At 43.4% G+C, this 20096-nt stretch overlaps 1 protein-coding gene across 28 annotated transcripts in view; it reads right to left on the bottom strand.

The window, feature by feature from the left end:
- Nucleotides 1-20096, bottom strand: part of LOC121326822 (kinesin-like protein KIF1A) — a 160454-nt gene that overhangs the window by 28612 nt on the left and 111746 nt on the right. For 15 of the 28 annotated variants that reach the window (XM_041270347.1, XM_041270353.1, XM_041270350.1 and 12 more), the window contains 5 exons: nt 11205-11228; nt 8864-8978; nt 7572-7705; nt 7351-7412; nt 6660-6805 (listed from right to left, as the gene is read on the bottom strand). In XM_041270347.1, coding sequence (XP_041126281.1) covers nt 6660-6805; nt 7351-7412; nt 7572-7705; nt 8864-8978; nt 11205-11228 — 481 coding nt within the window. The remainder of the gene's footprint in view (nt 1-6659; nt 6806-7350; nt 7413-7571; nt 7706-8863; nt 8979-11204; nt 11229-20096) is intronic. The other 13 variants (XM_041270351.1, XM_041270375.1, XM_041270376.1 and 10 more) reach the window with 1 other exon arrangement.

Below are 20096 nucleotides of genomic sequence, written 5' to 3'. Positions count from 1 at the left end.
CAATGAAACAGGGCGCAGTTCTGCTAACACCATGGGCTCAAATAGGGGACCCATAAAAGGGCCCGCAGTACCAGTTCTAGATCCTACTTGGGGACCATACTTTTCATGGGAGGACAAAGCCTCCAAGTCCCTTTAAGAAATTGCACTGCCAGGAAATGTGCCCCTGGGGACACAGAGTCAATTTTGTCATATCACAATGATATTGCTGCCAGGTATACCTTCAAAGTGGACGCTGATTTTCCTGCGTCAAAGAGGTGTTGTAAGAAGGTTAATAGCGTCTCAATCGGGCAAGTCACCGGAACGTGACCTTCGGCAAGGTACCAGTCTTGGAAAACTTTCTATTCATATGAGTACTGGGCTCTAGTGCTCGGCGCCCTAGCAGACTGTAGTGTTTCTACAACTGCATCTGGCAAACCTCGTCTGAATAGACGGCTCTGTTCAACGGCCAGACCAGAGTCCCGTCATCTGGGTGCAACCAGCAGAACCTGTGCTCTCTCCACCCTGATCCTCTCTAGTGTCAGGGGTAGTAATGGTAGCAGAGGGAATGCATACAAGAGCCTCTGTGACCAGGGGTGAGCTAGCACGTCTACTCCCAGGGGGTCCCCGTCTCTCTCCATAGAGAACCATAGGGGTCAATGAGTGGACTTGGCTGTGGCGAAGAGGTCGACTCATGCCGGTCGAAACCTCTCCCAAATCTGTTCCACCACCTGAGGATGCAGCCTTCACTCCGAGCTGTCTGGATCTCCCCTGGACAGGAGGTCTGCTGCCTTGTTTTCCACACCAGGGAGGTGAACTGCCCTGATGGAACGCAAGTTTCTGTGCATCCAGGACAGGAGTCTGTGCACTGCGTGGTGAAGGCCCGATGAGAGCAGGCCGCCTTGGTGATTTATGTAGGCTACCACTATGGTGTTGTCTGTCCGGACCAGCACATGCTTGTGCACTAATTGCTTGTGAAAACGTAGTAACGCCAGACTCACTGCTTGCAGCTCTTGCGCATTTATGTGCGCTTGCTGCCAATGTCCCTTCCACTGACCTCTTATTTCTCTCCCATTCCAGACCGCTCCCCAGCCCAGACTGGAGGCGTCTGTAGTGATCACTTCCCTTCTGTGAGGGGAGCTGAGGGGAGATCTGAGGCGCAGATTGCCGGGATGGAGCCACCACTCCAGTGTCTTCCGGCATTGTCTGGACACTCGCACCAGCCGGTACCGATCTCGGACCGGGTGCACCTTGAGCGTATTCACCCAGGCTTGAAGCGGGCGCATTCTCAGCAGCCCTAGTGGAAGGATTCTTGAGGTGGCTGCCATCAGCCCCAACAACCTTTGATATAGTTTGGCCTGTAAGAGAGCGTCCTCTCTGAATAGGGAGACTGTGGTCTCCAACGACCGAATCCTGTCTTCCGACAGTGAGGCAAGCATGCTCACAGAGCTCAGTTTGATTCCCAGGAACACTGTGGACTGAGACCGTACGAAGTTGCTCTTCTGTTGATGTATTGAGAGCCCCACTTTCACCACATAATCTATGATCTGTTTGATGTGCTCCTCTGCGCGTGGCGCCAGCGAGAGGCCAAATGGCAGCAAGCAGAATTCCTACGCGTTGCCTTGAAAGGCGAAGCGCAGATATTTTCTGTGCGCGGGACGGATCGGGATGTGAAAATACGTGTCTTGCAGGTTGATCGATGTGAACCAGTCACCCGGTTGGACGGACTGGAGGATACGCTGTGCTGTCAACATGTTGAACTTCCTCTGCTTGAGGAACAAGTTGAGGACCCTGAGGTCCAGAATTGGTCTGAAACCACCGTCCCTTTTGGGCACCAGGAAATACCTGGAGTAAAAGCCACTGAGGGCATCGCTTAGGCTTACCAGGCATACAGTGTTCTTCCTTTGAAGATTGGCGACCTCCTGTTGAAGGAGTATGCAGGTATGCAGCCGATTCAACCAGCGTGGTCGCCGAGGGCAAGCGCAGCCGCGCTAGGAAAGCCTGAGGATTGAGAGGGGTGCTAGGCCCGAGCTGTTTTTTTTTTTTTTTTTGGTCACTGTAGCTGATTAAATCGGCAGCTTTTGTATATTTGCTCAGAGATTGACTGTCAGAGAGGCTCTTCCCATTTGGTAATCGTTGTCATTCGAATTGAAAGGGAAATGGTTTCGCTACAATAGAACAGTTATACACATGTAAAAAAATTGGCTTACCTTGAAAAAGAAGTTCCCTGCACTGCTGTCACCTTTGTTACAATGCTTGCATTTGTGTTGCTGACACAATTTTGTTAAAGTAACTGTGAGGGGGGAGGGATCTGGAATGGCCGTTGGGCGCATACTTGAGTGTGGGGAGTTCAGATACCCATATGTTCCCACACTGTCAGGCAATGCTTGGTTGACAGGAATCAGCTGTGAGGAATTTGGCTGATGTTCTTTCATTGGCTGGGAGGTGGGACTATACGGGGTGTATGACTGAAAAAAAAGGCACTGTTTTGTATCCTCTCTGGCTCATGCAGGTAGTACGGTCGAGCGTGACTTCCCGGCGGAATTCTGACCTAAAAAAGGGGAAAACGAGAAACTCTAGAGCAGCGAGTCGAGAGACAGCGCGGCAGCTCCAGCGTGAGATCCAGGACTGATTGTGCAAGTAAGCCACGCACTAATGATTCTTTCAGTTCAACTATTTTAGATAGTTAGCGTAGCGGGACTGAGCCGTCTCACATTACACAGGAGAGGGTATAGAGCAGTGCCTGATTCTCGGGGCTTCCACCGCTAGAGGGAGCAATGAGCCGCGGTTGAAAATAAAAACCTGCACCCTTTAATTTGTAGTTTTTCCTTAGTCTTTTTTTTTCCTTTTTCCTTTCGTCTTCTCCTTATTCGTTTTTGTTGTCACACCTGTGTGTGTGTGTGTTGTCTGGAGACGGGGCACAATACCATTGCTGGTAGAGTGCTCCGAACTATCATAGAAGCCCCTGCCAGCTGAGTGTAGGTTAATAAATCTGGGCGCCTGTGCTGGCATTTCATCGTTAACCTTTGTGTCTGCCTTGTGTTTTCCCACACCCCTTTCACAGTAACTAATATATTGCAGGAAATTTATTTGGTGGCAGGAGGAAAGTTTGCTTCATGGGAGAGGCTGAGAGACGTTGTAGCAGCACAAAGTCTGATGTGTTAAATTTAGCAATTTTGAATGCTGCTCTCTAGACTCAAGTATAATGGCTACATTATTTTGTATTTAATAGCTGTCAATATATAGAAGTGAGTGCATTTTGAAGGCTAAAAAGGGATATATGATAATCGAGGAAATAAAATAATCTGGAGAATGTTTATGAATGAGACCAATTTGCGTGCTGCCTGCTACCAAGACCAAGACCCGACGTGCCGAGACCGAGATCCAGACCCAAACCTGACGTGCCGAGACAGAGACCCAGACCAAGGCCAGACGACCAGAGACCGAGACCAAGACCAAAACCTTAAAATGTGGCCTCGAGATTGGCCTTGAGACCAATACCGGCTCTAGAGACTCCATCTCTGCTAATAAATGCAAAAGACATGTACATTTTTATCAGCAGATTTAATGCTTTAAGATTGGACTACATTGGACTAAGTTGATCAAATCACAAGATGAGGAGGCAAAAAAACTGAATAATTTCTACAATTAATATGCTCATGTAATTCAATTTCATATGCATATGTAAGTTTGTAACCAAGTACAAATTAGGAGAATGTTCAAAAATTTTGGAAATGTACATTTTCTTTCTGACCATTGCTATGCTTTTACACTTTTGTACCAAAGTAAAAATCAGTAACTAGCAATAAAGACTTGGACATTTCAATGCTTTGTTTTACCACACATTTGCATAGGTAAGTTTGAAACATATTAAAAAACTAACTAACAAATCGCATCTTGAAACTTTGAATGCTATGAAAATAGTCTAAGACTATAACTTTGCATTCAAATGAAGTCGGTAATATATAGCCATTATAATGATATATTATATATATATATATATATATATATATATATAATATATATATATATATAACAACATACATACACATACAGTGCCTATAGAAAGTCTACACCCCCTTTCAAAATTTTTACCTTTTGTTGCCTTATAACCTGGAATTAAAATGCATTAAAATAGTTTTTTTTTAATCTACACATCCTACCCCCACAACTTCCAAGCAAAAAAAATATTCTAGAAATTTGTAGAAAATTAATTAAAAATAAAAAATGAAATAGCTTTGTTTCCACCCCCTTTGTAATAACAATCCAAAATTAGCTCAGGTGTAACCAATCGCCTTCAAAATCACATGCCAAGTTAAGTGGCCTCCACCGATGTTAAATTGTAGTGATTCACATGATTTCAGGATAAATTCAGCAGTTGTTGTAGGTTCCCTCTGCTGGGTAGTGCATTTCAAAGCAAAGACTCAACCATAAGCACCAATGTGCTTTCGAAAGAACTCCGGGACAAAGTTGTTGAAAGGCACAGATCAGGGGATGGGTATAAAAAAAATATCAAAGGCCTTAAATATCCCTTGGAGCAAGATCAAGACAATTGTTAAGAAATGGAAGGTGTGTGGCACCAGCAGGCTGCCCCTCCAAACTGGGTGAGCGAGCAAGAAAGAGACTGATCAGAGAGGCTACCAAGAGGCCAATGGCAACTTTACAAGAGCTATAGGCTTTTATGACCAAGACTGGTCAAAGTGTGCATGTGACAACAATATCCCAAGTACTCCACAAATCTGGCCTGTATGGTAGGGTGGCAAGAAGGAAGCCATTACTCAAGAAAGCCCACCTTGAATCCCATTCAAAGTATGCAGAAAAACACTAAGGAGATTCTGTAGTCATGTGGCAAAAAGTTTTGTGGTTTGAAATGGAATTTTTTGGCCTAAATGCAAAGCGTTATGTTTGGCGCAAACCCAACACAAAGCATCACCCAAAGAACACCATCCCTACTGTGAAGCATGGTGGTGGCAGCATCATGTTATGGGGATGTTTCTCATCGGCAGGGACTGGGGCACTTGTCAGGATAGAAGGGAAAAATAATGGAGCAAAGTACAGAGAAGTCCTTGAGGAAAACCTGCTGCCCTCTGCAAGAAAGCTGAAACTGGGACAGAAGTTCACCTTGCAGCATGACAACGACCCAAAGCACACAGCCAAAGCTACACTGGAGTGGCTAAGTAACAAAATGGTAAATGTCCTTGATTGGCCCAGTCAGAGCCCCGACCTAAATCCAATCGAAAATTTGTAGCATGACTTGAAGATTGCTGTCCATCAACACTTCCCAAGGAACTTGACAGAGCTTAAACAGTTTTGTAAAGAAGAGTGGTCAAATATTGCCAAATCTAGGTGTGCAAAGTTGGTAGAGACCTATCCCAAGAGATTCACAGCTGCAATTGCTGCCAAAGGTGCTTCCAAAAAGTATTAACTCAAGGGGGTGGAGACTTATCCAATTATGATTTTTCAGTTTTGTATTTTTAATATATAATATTTTTCTCAATAAAAAGTTTTTTCTCCTTATCAGTGTGGAGTATGATGTGTAGATAAGTGGAAAAAAAAATCCTCATTTAAATATATGAAACTCTGAGGCACTGATGCAACAAAATGTGAAAAAGGTTCAAAGGGGTGTAGACTTTCTATAGGCACTGTACATAACCATTAAGTGAAAAAAATAAGTGACATCGAACTTGCATCAAAAACACAAGCCAATTTAGTAGAAACAATTGGGGCAACCTTGACCCCCATTGCTTCGATGGTTGTGCCTATTTGCATGGTGCTGGACAAGGCTGACCCAATTGTTTCTAACTTAGCTTGTGTTTTTGATACAAGTTAGAAGAAACAATCTGGGCAACCTTGGCCAGCACCAAGCAAATAGGCACAACCGTTGAAGCAGTGGGGGGTCAAGGTCACCCCAATTGTTTCTCTCCACTTTAAATGGCTGGGCACATTTGATAACTTCGCATTTTTCCACATTTCCAATGTGTCTTTGTTGATTGAATTATTTAGGTAGTCTGTAAGAAATTAAATCTGGTCCTGTACACTATTTCTCTGTATCATCAGTGTCACAGACACGGTCTGTTAAATGTCTGTTTCAAGGTGAGTTGTATACTCTTTCATTAATTATAACCCACTTTTTCCAAGTGCAAATTAACTCCTCACAAATTATGACAATTAACACGGATTTGCTTTTAAATTCCCATGTAAACAAAAGAAATAGTCACAAGAAGCCCGGCTCGTTAAGATATTAACATTATTTGGTAAATCAACAAAATTTCGGAAATCACATTAGAACAGTTATTTAACAATGAAATAAGCACAAAGACTGCTTGAAAATGCCAAAACCAACGCAACACAGCCTACCGACTTCTTGATTAACACTGGCGTTCTCATTTACGAACTTCTGAAAATTCTGCCTCTTCTGTCTTAACACCAGTTTTACCACTCGTCCTTGAATCAAGCCCAAAGTCAGTTATTTACATGTAATGAGTGCTGCAGGAGATAGTCATGTTATAATAAACTGAATAAATGTTTTTTGTTGTGTCTTACATGCATTTGTAGGTTATATTTTGGACTGAATTGCTTTAGGTCGATTGAAATTAACACTGGCGTTTAAAGTTTCAAGCACTAAGTAATGCTTTGCCGAGTGAAGCTCAAACTTTATGAAAGCTGTACAGTAGGCCACATACTTCCTGTAGTAGGCTGAGTTTCTCCAGTTCCCATTGGTGGTCCAGAATGAGGCTGTCACTGCGAGGCCTCCATCCAGCCAGATTCTCTTCTCCTCGTACATAGGCCACTGATGTATCTAGGACCCTTCTGCGCCTCCTCTGCATGCCTGATAGAAAAAGACAAAAGTGACGAGGCAGCTAATAATAATTAAACAACAACTAATACATAATTTTCACATAAACCTACAAAATATGTATTTCTGAGAAAAAAATAGTTAAATAAACTGACATTTTTTGTCATCTAGACTATATGTAAAGTCAGTAAGCCACTTTTAAATGCTGCTGTGGGCATGGTACTAAATGAAGGGAATTCTAGGACTACGAGAGAACAACCATGTCAAAGCTATCAACTCCTGACACGGCTCTAAATACAAAAAGGACACGTGATCCTATAGATATATAAAGACATGTAAGTGTGAGATAAAGACAATCAGACAGACAGACAGCCTCCACCCAGACTCAGATTGTCTCAATTCACAGTACACAATTACATACATACAAATATTGAGGCGTCTATAAATATCATTAGAAGTGGTTCTTAAAGTATATGTAAAAATGTGACATGTCTGTAGGGGTGTCACCTGTCTCTCTCTGCTGCCCGTGAGGTGCATGACCTGTAGCGGATAATAACATCAGTAAAGTAAGTAAGTACCTGGGCTTCCAGCATCTGCCAGATGACACAAGCTGACCTCGTAAACACCAGTAACACGGTTACTGTGGACAGGAAATCACACTTTAGTTTAGAGTGGAAGATCATGATCTTTCCAGAACCCCCCCCCCACATACACACACACATACACACACACACACACACACACACAAATATGTCAAACTGTAACAACAAAGATGTTTAGAGCTGTTTGATAAACTCACCTCTCCAATGCCTTGAGTCCTCCACTGCCGAAGAGGTTACGGATGGATCTAGAGGCAGGTAATTTGGCATCTCTGGAGTAAAACACCATGCAGAAATCTTTGGTAATCACTGTTGGTTGAGTACAGTTCTCCATCTAAGGACACAAAGAGTCCAATTATTACACATTCACTGGAGAAATCCAACTTGACCATTGCTTCTTTATACATTTCCATGGGACCATGCTGCATCGTCTTGCATAACTCATAGAACAGCATTTAGCTGGTGAAATTAGCTAATGCTATAAAATTATTTATCTTTCATTCAAATTGGTTTTGGATAGTAATGCACACATTTTCTTTTTTTTCTCTGTTTCTTAAATAAACAAAAGGGTCTTAAATGGTTCCCAGTGAATCTTACAGTAATGGTGCTGCATTGAGCTTTGAGCTCCTGTGGGTTTAGGAGTAGCAGATGAGAGTAGTCCACCTCATCAGGCTCAATCCCCACTGGTTCACAAACGCTGGGCACTTCCCACCAGCTCTGTGGTTGGTAACAAGATTGGCTTGATAGTGGGAATGAAAGTTATGCATTATCTGATGCAGCACTGTTACTGTACTAATGCAAAACTTAAGTTGACCAGCGCTTTGGATAGTGCCTTCATCAGTGTAATGGATCTTCAGTGGGTGGCATTTGAAATAGGATAGATACAATGAAGAATCACCTTCAACAAACAGTCCAGCCAAGAACTGCCATGAAAGATAGAGAATTCTGAAATCTTTAACTTCTATTTGACCCCTTGAATTAAAAAAGATTTTCATGTTTTAGGAGAGTCCTTTTTTAGATATTTGACTGCAGAATCATTGCAGGTACAGGTAGTACAGATGGGACATTGGACCAAAGTCAGATCAAAACAAACTACTGAAAGCATTCTTCAACCTAGGGTCTGGATACCAGGTAAGCTGCTATGTAGGATTACTATAGATGGAGCAAGAGATCTTAGCCATTTCTAAAGCGATGGGGCCGGGGTCCCCGCAAAGGATTTACAAACATATAAGTAACATATGGCAGCCATGACCAAAACGCCTTACAACCAGGTCTGTGAGGAAGCACTGCACTGCCAAATTTATTTTTAAATCTTAGTTGACATCACATGCATCAAGGGGCAGTGTTTACACCCCTAGAAAGCCCTTGCCCTCAGTACTAATATTTCAGACACATTGCTGGATAAGGATGATGGCCTAGAATGTTTCCAGGCCTCCTTTGAGGGTCCTCCGTTTAGATTAGGTCTGGTTTTGTATTCTGAATTTGAAATCACCTCTAGGTAAGCTGACAGGGTCATGTATATTTTCTCCCCATATGGTGTAACACGGTTCAGAAGCAGGGAGTTGTGCATCGAGCTGTCCCAGGCAGCCTCAAAACGGTAGAAGGTTCTGTGAAAAAACACACAGAGAAAAAGCTTTACAAATATATTATTATTCATGTCTTCCAGTTTAGCAGCTTCTATGCATTGAGAGCTCAGATTATAGTGACATGTATGGCTATGTGAATCCTGAAAAATATCTCTGTTTTTCATTCATTAGGATGGGGGTAGTTAATGTCAATGTTGTGTTTGTATTTCAATGAAATGATTTGCAAATCAGACCCCCCTGTAACCTCATTCCCATCAAACTCCATGGTTTTTATGTAAGATGGTTCTAATAAGACTTGAGTTGGAAATGGAGACCACAGCAACATGCAGACATTAGAACTGCTGTATGTGGTAATGTGATCAGTACAAAGCCTTATCAGAAATGACCCAAGAAAAGAGTCTGAATGACTTTCATGGCCAGGTTGCATAACTCATAAATATTATTGATGTACAGGTAGTGGACAAAAAAATGGAAACACCAATGTAAAGTCACATAATAGGGCGTTGGCCCACCATGTGCGGCCAGTACGGCTTGTGTGCGCCATGGCATAGAGTCTACCAGTCTCTAGCATTCTGCAGGAGGGATGCAGCACCATTCTTCCATGAGAAAGTCAATCAACTAATGCCTGGTTGATGGAGGTGGAAAACACAGTCTCAGGCATCGTTCCAGAATATCCCATAAATGCTCAATTGGGTTCAAATCTGGTGACTGAGAAAGCCATGACATTTGGATAACATCAGTGTCATGCTTATCAAACCATTGGGCTACCACACGTGCTCTGTGGATGGGGGGATCCTGGAAGACCGACCCCCCCCCCCCCCCCCCCCCCCCCCGCAGGAAAGAAATGCTTCAGCATGGGGTGAAGATAATCAGTCAGTATCATTAAGTAGCAATTAGCATTGACCTAGCCTTCAAAGGGAATGAGTGCACCCAAACCATGCCAGGAAAATGCACCCCACAACATTACGGAACCACCAGAACCCTTCACTGTTGGAACCAAGGACTCAGGGCTGTAGAGTTCTTTAGGTTGGCGCCACATGTGCACTCGTCGATTTGTCGAGAACATGGTGAAGGATGATTCATCTGACCATATCACATTTTTCCACTGCTCGGTAGTCCATTGCCTGTGCTCTTTGCACCACTGGATTCGCAAACGTGCATTGCCAGGTGTGATGAGCAGTTTGTGCACTGCAACCTGACTATGGTATCCCGCTCTTTGGAGTTTGAAGGCGGACCATTTTTGATGAAATTGGCTGCTCACGCCCCAGGTTGAAATTTGCAGTCAACTTGCCTGTTTTGCCTTGCACTTTGAATTAATGCACGGATATCACGATCCTGGAGTATGCGCTTCCGCACTGTTGTCCTTTGCTGATGATGTCTTTCTCTCGGAGTTCCATGCCAACATCACCTTAGACACCATTGCTCGTGAAACAGGGATATTATTTGCTTAATTAACGCATGAGCCACACCTGTGTAGAAGTCCTTGCTTTCAATATACTTGGTGTCCCTCATTTACCCAGGTGTTTCCATTTTTTTGTCCACTACCTGTATATTCCAACGTTTTACTAATTATTTGAATACATCCTAACATAAATACCAGAAAACGCTCAAGCCTACTGGGTCTTTACATGCATTTTTTTGGACCCAGTTAAAAAAGTCGTCTATTTCATTGGATAGTGGGTTAATTTAACATAAAATGTAACGATGATAGTCAGTTATAATGTTGTTTAAGGAGGCTTGTAATAAAGATATTTACAGGTTCACAAAACATGTAACCTCTGATAATAAGATTAGGTACTTTGAGAATGACTTATAATTGATTTATAATTTTCACAATGTACATTAAAATGGAAATAAAGAAATTATGACTAGGAAACAGGAAATCTGGGGTCAGTATACATTATATACTGGTAATCTTGCAGGGTTAAAAAGGATCATTGTGGCAAGTCTAGAAAGCCCTGTAGAATATCTACATCCCATGTACAAAATGCACATATTGGACACCTCAGCACAGGACCACATCATGAATCATAGCAGAGAAAATAGGACTTTATAAAAGGTGGCATAATATCTAAAACACAGCTCCTGGAAAACATTCACAAGACTTGGGGAAGAGACAGAATTTGCATGCAACAAAAAATCTGAACATCTGAGAGGTAGTTTTCTTTATTTCTACAAAACAATGAACCAGTACAGAATAGAGGGGGAAGGAGAAAAGGAACGAGAGATAGGAGAGGTGTGAGATACCTATGGTCACTTCCCAACGAAATGCTTTAAGAGGAAGAAAAAGGCAATCGAAAAGAAAAGATAAGAAACAAGAATATAATGTGAGAATTCAGACATTTTATAATGGAGTGGCTTCATGATTGGAGCAGTTATTTTTCCTTCTGGGTGCTGTACCCACAAGGAAAAGTGCCGTGGTAATAAAGAGCTTCACATGACAGAAAATAGTAGAGGGACAGTGTAATGTAGCCCAAATAATCATAGTTCAAAGGAAAGGGTGAGCCTCATACTCTCCAAAAATCTGCCAGGTAACTGTAATGAGCGATGGTTTTAGCCAGTCCCAATCCCCACAGTGCCGGCTGTTGGAGGGTTTGTTCTGTAATGTTTCCAAGCAAATAATGGAAAATAACGAGAGACAGCATTTTGCAAAGACCTCAGGTGGAATCCAGTGACACCCCCCTCCCCGTCAGTGGAAAACTGTATTTACAAGGCTGTAACCGTGTTTAAAACACATCTGTACCTCTGTTGTAGAAAATAAAAAAATCAATAAAAAATTATTTGCTTATCATGAAACCCAGCTGAGATACTATAAGGCAAAGAGACTTGGCACATAACGTTTGAATAATGAATTGCTGGCTTTTTTGAACTCCCAGTTCCAGCAAGTGACTATTTGTGTTTCATTCTTGTTATGATAGGGATCTGGGTAAAAATTGAACTGTATTTCTGTTGAGAGCTCACTTTGGAAACAAAATGTTTAAAAAAGTCATGTTGGAACATAATGGAATTCATTATTTCTGTTTTGTTAAATGGTGACGCAGGAAGCAAGTTACTGGTATTATGAAATTCAAATGCTATACATTTCTAATAGTGTGTTTTGGCAATATATTATTATGTGAGGTTTTCAATTCAACCTTTAAAGAGGAAGTCAGTAACAGATGTAACTGGTTGGCACCTACCAATGTAACATGCTATAGAATATACTTTAAAGACAATATTTATAGTAGAAGTTTAACAAAACAAAGCTTACCTTTGTTTTGTTTAATATTTCCATTACTTTAAATAATTTGTTTAGGCTGGAAAATACAATTTGAACATGAAAACTGCTATGACTGTGGATGTTTCTTACTCTGAATGCTGTTTTGACCCCAAGCTATGGTGGCCACATGAAAATTAACCCTTAGCAATTAGGTGGGTGTGCACAAAACTCAGGTACCATGCAGATTATTGACAGACACATAAGCTAAACATCCCTTTAGTCACCCAATACTAAACCTGACTGGCTACACTACACCGCTTGCTCCAGTGTCTTCTGTCACAGATGTAAACATCAATGGAGTTGCTGTTACATTTTCACTCACAGTTTGGTTGTTTGTAAGAAAACTGTTTAGAATAATTTTTACAGGGGAACAGCTTCTCAGCCCTCTAATTAACCTGGGTTGGAGTTGGTGTTCTAAAGCTGACATAATAAGTCATAGTATTCATATATATAATAATATATAATATATATATATCTATATAATATAATATATAGCCCGCACACACACACACACACACATTACCAGTCAAAAGTTTTAGAACACCCCCATTTTTCCAGTTTTTATTGAAATTTAAGCAGTTCAACTCCAGTGAATAACCTGAAATGGTACAAAGGTAAGCGGTAAACAGGTAAAACATTTCAGAGTTATACAAAAAGGCCTTTTTCAGGGAACAAGTAATGGGTTAACAACTTACAGCTGTTCTGCAGCAATGGAAGTAAATTAAGCCTTGAAAGTTGATGTTAACAATTCCTACAGGTGTCCCAACTTTTGTTGATTACTTACAAACCCTCTGTCTGTATAAAAGCAGTATTGGAACAGACTGTGTTACAACACCCTCTTAAGCATTATTTGGACAGTATTGTACTGCAGGAAGTAGTATATTGCTATCATAATGGTGAGAAAAAGGCAATTAACAAAGGAAAACAGACAGACCATTATAACCCTTAAAAGTGTAGGTCTTTCCTTTAGAGAAATTGCAAAGAAAGCCAAGGTGTCAGTGAGTACAGTTTCCTACACCATCAAAAGGCACTGGGAAACTGGAGGAAACTCTGAAGAGGTCTGGCAGACCCAAAGCCACAAAGGAATCAGAAGACAAGTTTCTGAGAGTCAACAGCTTGCGTGGTAGGCGGCTCACAGGACAACAGCTTCAAGCACAGCTTAACACTGGTTGAAGTAAGCAAGTCTCAGTTTCAACTGTGAGAAGACTTTGAGCTGCAGGTTTGACAGGTCTAGTAGCAGTAAGAAAGCCATTGCTAAGATGGCAAAATAAGAAAAAGAGGCTTGCCTGGGCCATGAAGCACCGCCAGTGGACTACTGAAGACTGGAAGAAGGTCTTGTGGACCGAAGAATCAAAATTTGAAATCTTCGGTTCATCACGCAGGGTTTTTGTACGCCGTCGAATAGGTGAAAGGATGGTTCCTTGGTGTGTGACACCAACTGTCAAACATGGAGGAGGAAGCGTGATGGTCTGGGGCTCTTTTGCTGGATCCAGAGTCGGCGACTTGCACAGAGTGAGTGGCACCCTGAACCAAAACGGCTACCACAGCATTTTGCAGCGCCATGCAATACCCTCTGGTATATGCCTAGTTGTTCAAGGGTTCATCCTACAACAAGATAATGACCCAAAACATACCTCCAGGCTATGTCAGAACTACCTTAGAAGAAAAGAACAAGATGGTAGGCTTCAAATCATGGAATGGCCAGCACAGTCTCCAGACTTCAACCCCATCGAGCTGGTTTGGGATGAATTGGACAGAAGGGTGAAAGCAAAGCAACCTACAAGTGCAACACATTTGTGGGAACTTCTGCAACAGTGTTGGGAAGAACTTTCCGGACAATATTTGATTTCCATTGTAGAAAGAATGCCATGAGTGTGTTCGGCTGTTATATCTGCAAAAGGTGGCTACTTTGAGTAAAAAATTTAGATTAAATTATGTATGTATGTAGGTATATATATGTATATATATGTATATATATATATATATATATATATATATATATATATATATATATATATATATATATATATATATATATATGCCCGCTGCAGCGGGGTACTTTGACCAAAACGGTTGGGCGGGTCAGAAATGCTGGATTTCAGCAACCGGTCCATAATATATAAATATTATAATACTACACACTGTGATGAGTCAAAGGGGTTTCGGTCTGTGATTCAGCCTCCCGACAGTAGGTGGCATCAAACCAACTCGGGACTTCCCTTACCAAGATCTCGTGACCATGGCAAAAGTCATCTTTTTGAGGGGCGGCACCTTGGTGAGGGGCGGAAGTACGAGTATGTAAATTCCAGCCACTGGAGTCAAGTGAAGGATAAGGACACGTGTCAGTTGGGGATTGGTGTTCCACTGACTACAGAGGCGGGACATTACATACTAAAGGGAACGTACTACTGTGTTCGGGGTTGGTCCGAAAGAAAAAGTAGGAGGAGTCACGGGTGAAGGGAGAGACTGGTTTTGTGCAGCGGGTTTTTTTGAAATACTAACATTTCTTTTGTCTTTTTTTGTTTATGGTCACCACGAAGACAAATTAAAGACGAGTCATCAGTTTGTTTTGGATTTCACCCCTGCACTCCTTCCCTCACACCATTTTGTTTTTCGTTTGTTATTTAATCCTTTTTGTTGTGTATAGAAAATAAAAATAAATTATTTTATTTCTGTACACATAAATTACTGTCTGGACATTCCATTTAATACACTCTCGCCTCACACACACACACACACATACACTTGTAGTCAAAAGTTTACATACCCCAGTGGAAAACTTCTAGAAATTTCTCGAAAACAAACAATTTTAGGAAAAATCTTTTGTAGCAAAAGTTTTGCTTTTGTGGATGAGGAAAACAAAGTTACAAGAAATAGATTTCTACAATTATTTCAGCATTTTCTTTTGCAAAACTCCAAGAATGCTCATTCAAAAGTATCATATCCTTTGATGCAATGATAGTATTGTCTACAAAGTGCTAGAAATATCAATATGATAACGCAGAAGCCAATTCTAGAAGTCTAGAAAATACTGGATTTTAGGTGAACATTCTTAGAGAGCATAAAAGGGTTAGGCATAGAATGAGAACTCTCATTACCAATAAGTCAAAATAAGAAAAAGTAAAGAGGTATCTGAAGACCTTAGGCAGAAAATTGTTTATTTCATAAAAGCTGGAGAAGGATACAAGAAGATTTCCAAGCATTTGAGTATCCCAATTTCAACTATTGTTAATATTATCAAGAAGTACAAGATTTGTGGTTAGCGGTCTACTCAATTCGCGGAATTAATTATTCAAAATTAAATGTGAATTACTAATAAAATAGTTTGTTTTAAAACCTCTCTGCGGTCTCTGCGATGCAAAAGCAGGTCAGTGTGACATAACAACACTTTACTTAAAACATATTGAAAGCGGCATTACTTAAAATATCCCAAATATGACGGACAAATCCAAAAAATCGAAATGTTTCAGCTCAGGAGTGTGTGAAGCAGTTCCCAACTTTACATGCAGATGGTGGTAAATTATTTTGTTCATCTTGCAATGTGACTTGATTTTTCAAGAAAAAGTACAATCGATAGCCATATTGCTTCAGAATCACATATTAAACATAAATCTACTGCAGAAGCTACTGCCCAAAATAAAAAGCAAGCGACAGTTACATTGATGTTTTAAAGAGCAACTGAAAGCAGTTCAGCAAGAAGAGAAGCAACGTTCGAGCTAGTGGAGGCCTTCACTGCTGCCAATATACCTTTGGAAAAAATGAATAATCCGAAACTAAGGGACCACTTAAACCCGTAGCACAAACCTTGTAGACTTGTCTGAGGAAATTACAGTCGGGATGGGCACAGACAAAGCAGACCATATTCAGATGGCCTGCTTACGAAATTAGAAGCTTTGGAGTCTCAACTAAAACGAGAAGAAAAAATGAAAGTGCTGTGGATTCCATGAGAAGCTATGGAAAGTGCAGAAATACCTTGGAAGAAACTAGCTGGGATTACAGCATATGACTGGACAAAAAAGTGGACTGGCTAGTAGCAGTGCTGGATTCTGCATCAATGGGCTATATGTGGAAAAGTTGCAGAATTAGAACATGTAATGAGAATTGTTATCAAGTGTGCAAGAAAAGAAGTCAAGTGTCCTGATGGAAGTCATAAAAAGGTACATTGCATAGTGGTACTGTTTACTATTTCGCATTTTCACAGCTTGTTAGTGTATTTTTTTTTCAGTGCTGTTAAAAACATTTTGGAATATAAGTTAAATACTGAGGCTTAGCATTATATACTCTGACTTTTTTTTTTTTTTTACTGTTTGAGATTTCTATTGAAAGTAAAATTCTCTTCTATTTCCTCCATTATATTACATTTGTGATACTGAGTTTTTTTGTTAGTATTCTAGGAAAACTGCTTGTAGGCATCGACCGCGCTCTTCTTCAGTCGCTGACCCTGACGTCGATTTAACTCGGTACCGATTTGAACATCTTCGGCGCCAACCCCGACGCCGGTTAACTTAGAACAGCTCAGCACTGACCGCGCTCTTCCAACTGCAACAGCTCGGTACCGATGCCAATTGACTCGGCACTGATCAACAGCCCGGCACCGTCAGCGCTCATTTCGGCACCAACACTGATCGGTGTGTCCACCTCGACGCCGACACTGACGCCGATTACTCGCCGCTGACTACGGATACCGACGCACACAGCTCAGCACCGACGTATATTGCTGGGCACCGACACCCCGGGCCATGTCAGTGCGCTCTGCAGGGTCCACCAGTGCGACCAGTGTGCGGCCAAACTCCCCGAACAGGTTGGGCACACTTATTGTGCGAGGTGTCTAGGGCCAGACCACGCGGCCAGGGTGCTGGCGGGTGATTTGGACTGCAATGTCCATATTGGTGCTCTACCAATCACACCTAGCGACGAGGTTGCAGGAACGGGCTACGGAGATGGACGCAGGGGAGCTTCAGGCGGTGAAGGGAGTGATGACTGATCTGATGGGGGAGTTAGGCCAGGCATCAGGGAGGTCTCTAGCAGCGCCGGTGGACGCTCGCTGACATATTTGGCTAACCCAAGCCAAGGTGATAGACATGGAGAAGGTTGTGTTGCTGAATGCCCCCATAAGACTGGGGCAGACATTCGGAGCGACCATTGATGTGAGCCTTGAGAGGTCCCACAAGGCCATGGAGGTCGCTTCCAAATTCTCCTTCCCTCATATCGCCAGCACCCTAGGTGGCCTTCCCAGCCTGTTGGGGCAACGGGGCCTGAAGACCGCTCTCCACCCCAGACCAAGCAAGCAGGCAGAGGAAGAGCCGGCGGCAAGGGACCACCACCTGCCAGGGGTAATCAGTTCTCCGGCTGGAGACCGAGGCTGGGGCGTAAAAAGTACGTGCCCCCTACCAAGCCCAAGGGAGACCGCCCCTGAGGGTATCCGGCTGCCACCTTCCCCCCTCACAGCCAGACTGACCACTGGACATGACCCATGGCAAGGCTGCACCCAAGACTCCTGGGTGCTATCGACTATGAGACACAGTTACGCTCTGCAATTCCGCTTAGGCCCGCCACCCTTCAATGGTGTGCTCTTTACCACCATCAAACCAGTGTGCGTGATTCTCCTTCAACAAGAGATTGCCAATCTTCAACATAAGAAAGCTGTGTACTTGGTAAAACCAAGCGATGCCCTCGCGGCTTCTACTCCAGGTAGTTCCTGGTGCCCAAGAGGGACATCAGTTTCAGACCTATTCTGGACCTCAGGGTCCTCAACATGTTCCTCAAACAAAGGAAATTCAACATGTTGACAGCACAGCATATCCTCCAGTCCGTCCAGCCAGGCGACTGGTTCACATCGATTGACCTACAAGACGCCTACTTCCATGTCCCGATCCGTCCTGCACACAGAAAATATCTACTCTTTGCCTTTCATGGCAACGCATACGAATTCTGCGTGCTGCCGTTTGCCCTCTCGCTTGTGCCCCGTACATTTTCCAAGTGAATGGATACAGCACTGGCTCCATTCAGGCGGCAGGGTATTAGACTCCTCAACTACCTGGACGATTGGCTAGTATGTGCGCATTCCAAAGCACGTGCTGAGGCGCACACCAGACAGGTGACAGATCATGTGGCGAAGTTAAGGCTCTCCATACATCAACAGAAGAGCAACTTCGTACCATCTCAGTCCACAGTGTTCCTGGGGATCAAACTGAACTCTGTGAGCATGCTTGCCTCACTGTTGGAAGACAGGATTCGGTCGCTGGAAGTCACACTCTCCCAATTCAGAGAGAATTCTCTTCTACAGATCACAGTATTTCAAAGGGTGTTAGGGCTGATGGCAGGCACCTTGAGAATCCTTTCCCTAGAGCTGCTGTGAATGCGCCCGCTTCAAGCCTGGGTCAATATGCTCAAGTTGCACCCGGTCCGTGATTGATACGGGCTGGTGCGATTGTCCAGACAATGCCGGAAAACATTGGAGCGGTGGCTCCGTCCCGGCAAGCTGCGCCTCGGATCTCCCCTCAGCTCCCCTCACAGAAGGGAAGTTGTCACTATGGACGCCTCCAGCCTGGGCTGGGGAGCGGTCTGGAATGGGAGGGGAATAAGAGGTCAGTGGAAGGGACATTGGCAGCAAGCTCATACAAATGCCCAAGAATTGCAAGCAGTAGCCCTGGCGTTATCTCATTTTCGCCAGCAGTTAGTGCACAAACACGTGCTGGTCCGGACGGACAACACGACAGTGGTAGCCTACATAAACCAGCAAGGCTTCACCATGCAGCGCACAGACTCCTGTCTTGGACGCACAGAAACTTGCATTCCATCAGGGCGGTTGACCTCCACGGTGTGGACAACAGAGCGGCAGACCTCCTGTCCAGAGGAGCTCCAGAACAGCTCAGAGTGGAGACTGCACCCTCAGGTTGTGAAACAGATTTGGGAGAGGTTTCGTAAGGCACAAGTCGACCTCTTCACCACAGCCGAGTCCACTCATTGCCCCCTATGGTTCTCTATTGAGAGAGACGGGGGGCCCCCTGGGAGTAGACGCCCTAGCTCACCCCTGGCCACAGAGGCTCTTGTATGCACTCCCTCCACTATCGCTATTACCCCTGACACTAGAGAGGATCAGGGTGGAGAGAGCCCAGGTTTTACTGGTTGCACCCAGCTGACCGAGGCGCCCCTGGTTTGCTCACCTCTCCAACATGTTGTTGGGCCAACCGTGGCAGCTCCCGCTCCGCAAGGACCTCCTGAGCCAAGCGGAGGGGTTATTATGGCACCCGAACCCAGCCCAGCTCCAACTCTGCGCCTGGTCATTGAACTGAGTAGTCTATCCAGACGAGGTTTGCCAGATGCAGTGGTAGAGACACCACAATCTGCTAGGGTGCCGAGCACTAGAGCCCAGTATTCATATAAATGGAAAGTTTTCCAAGACTGGTGCATTGCTGAGGGTCACGATCCTGTGACCTGCCCTAATGAGATGATCCTAACCTTCTTACAACACTTGTTTGATGTGGGAAAATCTGCACCCATTCTGAAGGTCTACCTGGCAGCGATATCAGTGTTCCACGATAAAAATGACCATGTGTCCCCTGGGGCACAATTCCTGGCAGTGCAATTTCTTAAATGGGCTCAGAGGGTCCATCCTCCAATGAAAAGCACGGTCCCTAAGTGGGATCTGGAACTGGTACAGTGGGTCTTTACGGGTCCCCCATTTGAGCCCATGGCCTCAGCAGAGCTGCATCCTGTTTCCCTCAAAATGACGATTTTATTAGCCATTACGTCTGCCAGAAGAATAAGTAAACTTCATGCGCTGTCCATCGATGACACATGTATGGCTTTCACTGGAATTGACTCGCGGGTAACATTAAGAACAAACCCAGCCTTTTTGCCAAAGGTGGTCTCATCAT

The sequence above is a fragment of the Polyodon spathula genome, chromosome 14, assembly GCF_017654505.1.
Source record: "Polyodon spathula isolate WHYD16114869_AA chromosome 14, ASM1765450v1, whole genome shotgun sequence".
In the NCBI taxonomy this organism is placed as follows: domain Eukaryota; kingdom Metazoa; phylum Chordata; class Actinopteri; order Acipenseriformes; family Polyodontidae; genus Polyodon; species Polyodon spathula.
The sequence above is the reverse complement of the archived record's forward strand: the minus strand, read 5'-3'. Positions and strand labels throughout refer to the sequence as shown.